The sequence below is a fragment of the Bombus affinis genome, chromosome 3 (genome assembly GCF_024516045.1).
Source record: "Bombus affinis isolate iyBomAffi1 chromosome 3, iyBomAffi1.2, whole genome shotgun sequence".
NCBI classification, from domain to species: Eukaryota; Metazoa; Arthropoda; class Insecta; order Hymenoptera; family Apidae; genus Bombus; species Bombus affinis.
In genome coordinates, this window is record NC_066346.1 from 3721464 (window position 1) to 3732505 (window position 11042).

General features: G+C 40.7%; 1 protein-coding gene across 2 annotated transcripts in view; it reads right to left on the bottom strand.

Annotated features, from left to right (window-relative positions):
• Nucleotides 1–114: 114 nt before the first annotated feature.
• LOC126914034 (uncharacterized) overlaps nucleotides 115–11042 on the bottom strand; it is a 33053-nt gene continuing 22125 nt past the window's right edge. For both annotated transcript variants that reach the window (XM_050717469.1, XM_050717468.1), the window contains exons 5-8: nucleotides 6942–7150; nucleotides 4529–4620; nucleotides 3870–4062; nucleotides 115–3232 (exon numbers count right to left, since the gene is read on the bottom strand). In XM_050717469.1, the coding sequence (XP_050573426.1) occupies nucleotides 2952–3232; nucleotides 3870–4062; nucleotides 4529–4620; nucleotides 6942–7150 (775 nt within the window). In that variant the 3' untranslated portion in view covers nucleotides 115–2951. The remainder of the gene's footprint in view (nucleotides 3233–3869; nucleotides 4063–4528; nucleotides 4621–6941; nucleotides 7151–11042) is intronic.

Genomic DNA, 11042 nt, shown 5'->3' on the forward strand with positions numbered 1-11042 from the left:
AACTGTTGTTAGGGAAAAAAGCTTTTCTTAGGGACTATTATGTTCTGAAATTATTTTGCTTCTTTTTTGTCAAAGATAATTAAATAATTTAAAAGATACATTTAAAAAATATAGTCTGGTTATGTATATTGCTTTTATTTCGACATAAACATCTAAGGCCTAAATCCTACCACAGATATAGAGTACAGCACGATAAATAACAAAATATGATTGTCGTGTGAACGTGCAGGGAGTCTTGGCGAAATGTACGATAAATCCTGTAAACTATAGGAATCTTAAATCTTTTGTCCGCGTCATCGAAGTATTTAACGCCTATTTTCTGAAAAAAGACGGAAGAAGAAAGTGCGCTCCCTGCACGAGCTTTTCGCGTATGTAGAGTCATTCTTACAGAGTAGAAAAACGTCGATCGTGTGGATGACAGATCGTAATAAAACGTATTGGACGAGCTTGTGTATATAAAAATAGACCAGCCTTTCGGCCAGACTAGACCTTATAGGACGATTAACAACATTTGTAACGGATTTTGTCGTCGTTCACGAACGATGCTTGAGAAAATATAACCGTTTTCGAACTCTTCTTACGAATTGACAATGATCTAAGACAGAGGTCAGACTGTGATAATCAGGACACGTGAATGTTTACGATTAAAATACGTATAATCGATTGTTCTCTACCATATAGAAGTCGCTGCTCGATATGTGAAGCACTTATTTCAATTTACAGATATTCATAATATCCTGAAATCACTGTAACGATCGATCGTTACCGGTGATCAGCTGGCCTTTTCGGAAACAACATTAATAATATGATAAATCTACATGCAAATATATCGACGGAGAGACCGTTCTCCATCCGTCTTGTACGTTTTTAGGCCGTCCCTACTCGACTGAATCTTTTCTTTTTTTTTTTTTTTTTTTATTTTCTTTTTTTTTCACTTCGACAATCCTATAAATACTTCCCTGAAATACGCGATACCAGCTTTCGCGGCCGAAGCTCCGTTTCGCGGGAAACGAACAAAAAAAAAAATCGTATGAGCGTCTTTCCTATCTTTGGAAGACAAATTAAAAATTATTCAGAAAGATTATACTAGTAAATTTTCTTTTTAGTCAGAGTTGCCTATTATATTAATGGCGCGAATTCAGAAATAGAATTCTCGAATTAAAATCTTCAAAGTAATCTAGAGCTTTCGTGAAATATCTTATTCCATATATAATCGCTAAGCTATTAACGTTACATTATATTTCTACACGATATCGTACAATAAGAAGCGTAGGGACGTCCAGCGTCGCACGAATTGGACGAAGCCAGCGTCCAACGAAACGAACTGAGAGGTTTGATCGGCTGACTCGATCCTCAGAGTGAAATTCCACGTTTATCAGAAACGAAATGACCGTCAACGACGAAAAGCAACGTCGTTTACACCTTCCGTTGGCTCAGTTAATTTAATAAATTAATGACACGCCGTCGACAACGTCTTCGCTCACTTGGCAAACGTATCCTCTCTGAAAATCGAACCGGACGAGGAACGATTGGAACTGATCCGACGACTAACTTTCGCATTGACACGAATCAACTCGTTCCGAAAGTAAACGACGATCAGCTGTTTTTATCTCAATTAATGGAAGTTGTTTAATTGAAACTGATATATCGCATAGCAGCAATTATCGGAAAACTCCCTCCCTCTCTCTCTCTCTCTCTCTCTCTTCGTTTTTGTACGCGTGTGTATGCGTTACACGTGAGAGAAACAGTGCGTTAGTGTTTCACCACCAAACAATCGAATGCAGAGTAATTTATGTAAAACGTTCGACATGGTTCTCTAGGAAATTTCGACTTATATATAGAAATCGCGTGACAATGTTTGATCGAATAATTAACAAGAGTACGGCGGAATAACTAGAAACCATAGGAATAATCGCGATCGATACTTCTCAATGACATAGAGAAAGCGTAATAAACCTTGGAGTTCTTTTAACACCTTCGGCCATAAAACTGTCGTTTTTATAGCTCGGTACTTTTCCTCCAACTTTAGGGGTGAGCGTATCGATTGTTTTGGAAGGAATCACCCAGTATATAAACGAGCGCCGGTGTAGAACACAGCCAGTTGCAACACTAGAGCCGAGGGACACGTGTTATCCATTAGATCCTAATAAATAATCGAATCGCGTACCATGCAGCCGCCAAATTTACCCGCGCTGTCATTTGTCTCGTGATAAATTTTGCGATCCTCCATCCTTCGGTTTCGATTTCGAGATCTTACGCCGAACATGTCATTAAAGAACGAGCGTTTCGTATCGGAGATCAAGAGAAATTGACAGCTCGTCAAATTGACTAGCGTACTGTTTGAAACTCGTTTCGAGTACAAAACTCGTTGCTTGGTCCACAACCAGTTTTCTTCAATTGTAAACGACACTTCGGTCACCACCGACGGGCGAGAGAAGGGTAGAGTAAATATTATTCGAGGGCACGATTGAGGAAGGGTGAAAATTTCCTTGTTTGCGCTTTCTATCCATCCATCGACTTTCTAGGACGCGATATGCCTGAATAGCGATAGGCCTGAATTCGTTATGAGACTAAAAACACGGCGAAAAATCGATACACGTGAGAAACGTCTCGTTTCGCTGCACCATTCCGCCATCCTCCATTTTATTCGTCCTGCTAATGTAAACTCGCTAAAACCCATTTGCTTATATGATTTTAACGGAATCCTCTTAACCAAAAACCACAATCACGCTGGAACAACTTTTCCATTAACGTACGCGCTCTTTGAAACAATATTTTGCCACTTTTTTTTCTCGAAATTTACATTACATACCAGCAAACCGCAAACTTCACTCGACGGAAACGTTTGAGCTTCGTGAAGTTTACAACGAAGTTTTACATCCTCACTGTTGCGATTCATCGGGAACAGAGCGAAATATCGAACGTCGTCGGTCAATGATCGCGATATCCTCTTACAGCACGTGCAGGTTCTCGCAGCTCTTACTCTTGCTGTCGTTCAAGCACATCTTGTTCAATATCTCCCTGGCGAGATTTAGGCTGAGCGCCGTCTTGCTACCGTGCAGCTTAGACAGAATCTTCCTCTTGCTACTCTGGCGTTTCAGCTTCTTGTCACGGCTCTCACGAAGTCGAATCTGCTTGAGCACGCCTACCAGAAGCTCGTCTACATTGTGCTGGATACCGCTGGATGTCTCGATGAACTTACACTCCCTCGACGTTGCTAGCTGCTTACCCTCTTTGAAAGAACACCAACTATTCGATCACCAGAACACTCATACTCTCTTCCTCTTGCTCTTCTCTCTCTCTCTCTCTCTCTCTCTCTCTCTCTCTCTCTCTCTCTCTCTCTCATTCGTTCGCTTCCTTTTCGAGAAGCTTTATCAAATTCGCAGTTCGGGATCTTTGCACAAATGCTTCCGAATCGAGTACCGCGTTTGAGTTACTTGAATGCACCTTAAAACTCTGGCAGATTTCTACGAAATCTTTCGTTTCGCGACCAAAGGGAGAAAGAATCGATGCATCTGTGTCCGACCGATCGTTTCATTGTTTGAACTACATATATGTATGTATAGCTATCCACGTGTGGGACGAATCACGTGTTTGAAAATAATAGGATGAAAATATACCATGGAACGGTTCAGGGAATGAAAGTTCTGGTAATAAATCTACGCGAACAATTAACAGGCCTTTTTCTGCGAATTTGATATAAAAATGGTATCTGCCAGCCCCGTGCTCCTTAATTTAATCGATAGATACGTACTTTTCAATTATTTCAGTTACCTACAGTACTTTTCAATTATTCGAGCTAGATATTCGAGATCACTCTCAATGATTTTTATATTGAAAATGCATTTTGTCCGAAAGCTAAAACTCACCGTTTGCCGTGATCGTCCGACTTCTCGCAAGATCGGACTTGTTACCGACTACAATCACTGATCGTTCCTGCGTGTAGTGCTCCCTCCATAAGTAGTTTAGGATCTCCTCCGCAACCTGGAAGCTCGTACGGGACACGGTGGAGTAAACCACGATGCACGCGTGCGGCTCGTAAGTGGACAAAGAATTCTCTACCTACACGAAATTCGTAGAAGTAATTGCATTAGATACTATTCAGGACCTTTGTTCGCCTTGATAAACTCGTTTAAAATATCTTTTATTCGTTGTTCGATTCTAAATCAAAATGTAAAGATTTAAATTTGTTTTCCTTTTCGCGTTCGAGAAACGCCAACCGTAGCTGTGCCGCAAATATTAAAAGAAAATACCAGCAAGTCAGCTTTTCCGAGTAATTAATCTTCGGAATTAATTAAAATATCGTTGTTTATTTCGAGTTAATTTTCTTCTTTGATTCGCCTTTCTCAAGCCAGGTCCCGTTACTTAGCTACTAACTTGACGTTTATCCGCCATGTCCATCCACCCAAGTTTTTACTCTTATGCAACAACGTTTCACGGTTAATTGCGTCTCATGTTTATAGAATTTTCGGCAAACTCGCGTACTCGGGCGTAGGTGCAAAGTCTTTGAAACGAGAATGATACTTACGCTCATTTCCACGTGCGGATGATCGATAAATACCATTTCCGACTCCTCGCCATCCAGCAAAATCGACACTGTCTTTTCCCCGAACTCGTCATCTGTCAAACAACATAACTCTCTTCATAACACATCAATATGAAATAGGACGATTTAAAGAATTGACGATAAATTAAATTTTGTTCGCGAAGCCTGAAACCAATAAAACTAGTCGGTGAAACAGAAAACACTTTGACAGTGTTTTTTATCGAAAGACCAGTTTCCAGCAGCGACAAAAACAACTGGATCTCTGCACGCTTCCAAATGCGAAACGAATAAAAGGAGAAGCGAAAATGGCCAAACCGTGTTATACATATGATTATGATAAAAATCTTAACGTTCCTAGTCTTTTAGTGTTCGTAGTATACCAACATTATGTGTTTTAACACGTTTAAGCACGTTTAGAATCTAAATTCTACATTTCAGACACCGTTGCAATATATTCCTCTCAGCCTAATTTATTTAACTAGCTGTTACGCGAATAGTATCTCGGAAACAACGAACTTACAATATTTTTGCTCGAATCAAGAAAGGATGTCATTCTGTCGGCGCGAGTATAAATTAGAAAGTATCATCTCCGAGATGTTAAATGACTAATTATTCAAAATAGAAACACGCGAAGGATGTAACGGAAGGGAAATTAGGTGGGAGTATCGTATAACCACGTGTACAGCGTAGCGAACAACAATTGTCCTGTAATAGGCCGAAGGCTGCTTCGACAGGTAGGTGTACAATACTATACAAGCATGGCGAAAGGCCACATTAACGATCCGCATTGCTAGAGTTACACGAAAGCGCCATTATCGCACGCGGCGAGGATCGTGTTCGTGTGGAACGGAAACCGAGGTCAGGCCATTTGGAAAATCGTCAACGAGATTTTTCTCTGAATTACCAAATGGACGGGGACCGACACTCGAGTATCGTTACGTCGAAACGTACAAATCGAATCGACGATCTATTTTCTACGAAGAAAGATCACCTGATTTAATGGCGATTATGTCGATTAAAAAATTGTGAAAATTCTGTGATAAGCGGTTGGCCATTTGTCTGACGATAAGCATGATGACGTAGAGCGTTTAACGAACTCCGTTATTAATCATCATTAGACTGTCTCCGAAGAAAGTCTTCCTTCGCTCGTTTTTTCCCACGCAAACAGCTTTACTATAGTACTTAATAAAAAAAAAAAAAAAAAAAAAAAGAAAGACACAGAGCAACCCACGGGTATGAAAATAGCGAACGTGTTAAACGCGAAGATTAAAATTTGTAAAATAATTGACAAGGAGGCACGGTGAAATTTAATTCCAAAATTCTTCATTAAAAATGGTCGGATAATTAGACATACGAAAAAGTTGGCAAGAAACGAAATACTCGTTATATCCACAACCACTGCCGTGATCTCATGCGTGCATTTATAATTAACGTTCCTCCCCGTATAACCGCCAACTCGTTTAACCAAGTTCCAGCGAGCCAGAATTTCTTTCGGTATTTTTGAACTAGCTTGCTACCAGTGGAATACAGTACCTGCATTCGTTAGAAAGGAATAAGAGAAAATGTCGAGTATTGGCTAAAATATTTATTCGTACGCAAAAACATCCCTTCGGTATATCGGTAGAGCGTAAATTTCCCTGAATTTGAACAAGATATGTTTCGAAGAACCACCCTTTCGCCTGCTCGAATACCTTTCTTTCCTTATCCTCGGTGGAAAAGTAGATCTCCAACCATAAAAACTATGGAATATTTAATAGCCAAATATGAGGGGACGTATCGTTCGAAGCCTCCTTTATATCGGGAAAATCAAAAGAAATAATCGCGGCGAACTTTGTTCAGTTCTTCTATTTCAGATATGTTTGCTTGCGTTTCGGTATTAAACTCTTTGTACTGGAAAGCCAAACGAACGCCAGGCTCTAACCAGCTTGTCACAGTTCCGGGGTTATCGGGCACAATGGTGATACGATGCATACAAACACAAAGAGACATGGCAAAATAAAAGAGAAAAAAAGCGCGATAGCGAAATTATCGAACCGCTTGGTTATGCTGTAGCAATGGGAAGAAAAGAATAGCCACAGCTCGTGACTCGTTTCAGGAGAACCTCGTTATCGTGCTTTAAACAACGCTCGAAATGTGGTTTTCTTTATTAGAAAAAAGAGAGGAAAAAACATAGAGGACGAAAAGAAAATAGGACTCGGAGAGAACACGGCGAAGTAATCCTCTTTTCGCTTCGCTCTATTATTAACTTCGACGCTACACGCGATGTATAGGTGAAATTTAGTTATCGACAGTAACTACAAATACAGAAAAAAGGTAAAAGGACAGGCAGAAAATAACAAACAATAGCTACTAAATTTTTTATATCGATCGACAGAGAATAAAGGATTAGACTTACCCAGGCTAGCATCGTACGTGTTTATGTACTCGCTGGTCATGAACTGCGAGACCAACGCAGTTTTTCCAACTCCGGAATCACCGAGCAGAACCACTCGATATTTCGAGATCTCCTCCATTTCTTCGCTTTCCGTGCTATCCGCTCCCACGCCTTGTCCGCTGCAGCAGGAACCTTCGAACGGCGATCTTTCACCCGAGACATTGCTATTTCTGAACAAAATTTACCGTACAGCGACTATTGTGTTGTCGCGTAGGATCGAGTAGTACAGAAGCTGCGACTTAATCGTAGGAAATTATCTCAATTCGATCTCTGTTAAGAAATATAGAATGTTGTAGGGATGAATTGTAAAATGTTATATAAATCATGATTTCCACAAGACGGTCTATGGTTTTCGCAGCTACGAGCCCTTCCAGCCCAGATCTATAATTACCATCTATAGTTCAACCAATCATCGATCTCGACTCAATAAAGTCCATCGAATTAATTTCTCGTAAGTATATAGAGCCCGCTGCGGGAGGAGACCGAATCCTATTAGCGAGCTTCGCTCGAACAATGGATTACACGGTTCTTCGTCAAACGTGCACATTTAGTATGTTGCATCTAAATAACTTTCGGTTACGATCGTTGTTTACAGAATAATCCTATTATCTCTCCAAATGCAAAATCATGCCCGTTTCAAGAGAAGGAGAAACACGACACGGAGGAGAAACACGTGAGGATTGTTGGAATTTGCCGAGAATATCGAGAAAATATAACCATTGTCGCAGTGGTGCGTTTTGTTTCAATTTTGCAGATTGCTTCGCTTACAACGATCGTCGACGTTCTCATACCGCGAATGTTACTGGTCCTTAATTAGAGACGAAGCCTGCATAAAAGAAATCTGAATTAATGCTACATATATTCGTGGCGATGCAAACAATCGGTGATCTTGATTGTTTGGAACTGCGATGTAATTCAAAGATATAGAAACTATTTCGAAGAACGTAACAAAACCTTTTGATATTTAGGTGATGCAAATTATAACCGATCAAGTGTAAAATACGAGATTGCACGTTGGCGTGATTCAATCTACCACGGAAATTCAGATAAATATGAATTATTATAAATAACACGTTTCGTATTTCTCAGAATCTTCCATATGTACACGAAATGTTATACATTTTCCGACTTTTCTTCCGCGAGGATTACTTTCGATTTATTCGAGGAATCGGGTCATCTGAAACGGCAATGCAGCCACAAAAATAAAAATCGTGGAATTTCGCGACTGTCTCGGTTGTTTTCAACTCCACTGTTCCAGTCATAAACTCGACAAGACACCAATACCTTGCACGAAAAATTTTAATAAACTCGCATCGATACTCTATCCTTTCTCCATCCTCGACGTTTTCTCGGCAAACGAAAGGGAAAATACGTCTCGACGTGCATCCAGGAGAATGCATATCGTTAAATTGTATCCATCATATCGAGCCTCGTCGAGCGACGACGCAAAGTTTCTTCGTTTTCATCGTCGGCATCGATGAAAAATCGTCGGTTAATGGACCAAAAAGCTCTCGAATCGAATGTTTCGGCCATCGAGGGTTCTATGGAGTTGAGTTGAACGGTAGGGGAGAGATCGTGGTGAAATCAATTCCAACGGCGATTGAATTTCCGCCGATGCTACAGAATCAGCGGAACATTACACGAAACATTACGTAAATCCGGATAAGTTTTCGAAGCCTCTGGTCGATTACACGCGAGCCAATCAACGAAACGAAAAGATCCGATAAGTTTCAATCATCTCGCTGGACAAAGGTGAAATTTTCTTGATACCGAAACTTTCGATTTATCGTACGTTTGTATTACTTTGTACACATATACAGCAGATGGGAACGAAATACGAACAAGAAAATCGTTCAAGTAATTCACATATCGCGTGGCTGCTTACTGCACGCTGCTGGTGCACATGTGGATCAAATATCAACCCTGTTTGATTTGTTATTAAATTTTCTTTCAATTTAGAACCATCCATATTACACGTACATCTGGTATGTTTGAAAAGAGCACATCGGAAAGGACCTATTTGTCGTCGAGGGACATAGCTATAAATTCGTGATATTTTGAGAATAAAACCATTTACGTCGATGTACAGTCGAACAAAGGTATTCGCTTCTCTATTCCTTCGATTTGCCACTGTGGCAAGATGACTTCCTCCAATCGACTGTCACGTTTCCGCGAGCCCTTATCGATCGTATGACGGGGAGCTACATAATCAAATTTACGTGCATAATGTTGGACACAAAGCGAGCGCGTGGAAAGGAGCGGTTGCCGATTTGGGATTAACGCAGCAATGGCTCGACGTAAGCAGCGAGCTTGTCTCGATGCAATGAAACACGAATTTCGACCTAATAAAACAGAACTCTCTGCTTTCAGCCCCTCAGTTCGATTCAGCGAGTTAAAGTTTTACGATCTTCGTCGCCTTGTAACTGCGTCGGCTAACTCTGTCGAGGAATTCGAGTTTTAAATCGGAATTTCAAGGTTGAATGAGTTGTTCGATCTACAGGAAATTAGTAGAAAATTGCCTGGCATTTTATTTATCGGCGAATAAAAATTGCGAATCGATGCGCGATTGAGCAGAATAAATAAAAAAAAAAAAATTGTGCCAATGGAGAAACAGTGTGGACACGGTCAAAAATGCCCGAATAACTGAAAAGCAGCCGATATATGTAGCGCGTTCCACGCGACTGATTTTAATTGCGCTGCGCGGCGGATTACACGAGTAGAAAACGGACCACTTTGTACGGTCATCGTGATAATATTTAGAATGCTAATGAATCGGGCAAAGTAGCAGGACGCGACGAACGTCGCTATCACGAATCATAATTCTCATTGGCTCTTAATTTGCTTGTTAAGTTTATGTTTCTCTGGCAGTGGTATTTGCTATTTTTCTGCGAAAACACTGCGTTTATTCGTTAATAATTTACGTTAATAACTTCGTCCATTTATTCCGAGAATTTATAGCCATTTATTCAGAGAAACGCTGTGGCAAGTCTAAAATCTCGACCGACGATTATTCAACTGTTCCTTTTACACGATTTTCAAGACTCGGTCTCGTGGTTCCTCTCGATCGAGACACGCGTCGTGTCCCGGCCAAGAACAATGCTTCGTGCATTCCTCCGGTTTGGCACGTGTGTAAGTACACTTACACGAAACACGAAGATGAGGCTGTAACGTGCAGAGTTATATATAAACGGAGGGACGAGAAAGGGAGAGATCTCTCCGGTAAGAAAACGAAAAACCGGTGCAAATATTTACACCGTCTATTTGAAGAGACGATGGAACGCATCGACTGGGCTCATCTCCTTGGATACGATGTAATAATTGGCGTAATAACAGACGATCACGACGAAAGCGAGAGGCAATCTCCACCGGAAGAATTTCTTATCGTCTAGACACAATGGTAGTCGTTTCTTGCTCGACGATCATCTTTCCAGCGACCAAACTTTTTTCTGCAACATCTCCGTCGTGAAATTACACGATCGTCCAGGTTCCTCTTTTTCTCCTTCTATCGTCAGGAAAACACGTAAATTTTCATCGATTAAAAGGATTCACAGAGAGAGAGAGAGAGAGAGAGAGAGAGAGAGAGGGAGAGGGAGAGATTAAACGTCCACATCAACGTTGATAAATTGGCGATAATTTTGTAGAGAAAATTTTCAGATGAATCGTCGAAAAAAGCGAGTCGAGGTTGAGAGCAGAATCCGAATAGCTCGAACATCGATCTTTGCTAGTCACGTTGAATAAGAAACGATGTTGTCGCATCCGAGTATTTCGATGAGATTGCACGCAAATGGAACAGCAAGAAGTTAGAAACAAAGTTGCATTTATCGAATACAGTGAAAAAGCGTAAAGAAGCAAATGGTTTCGGGTTTCTAAATTATACTCACATAGAGAATCGTTCGCACTGCGTTCCAGCCAACTTCGTTCTAAATGTACGAAACGCGATTTCTTTCAAGCCAACCTTTCATCGAGTCTATTTTCTTTAACGGTAATCGTCGAACGATCGAATTTCCTCGTAGAATTCGTTAATCCTCGCCAACGGCACATTACCACGGACGAACATAAATT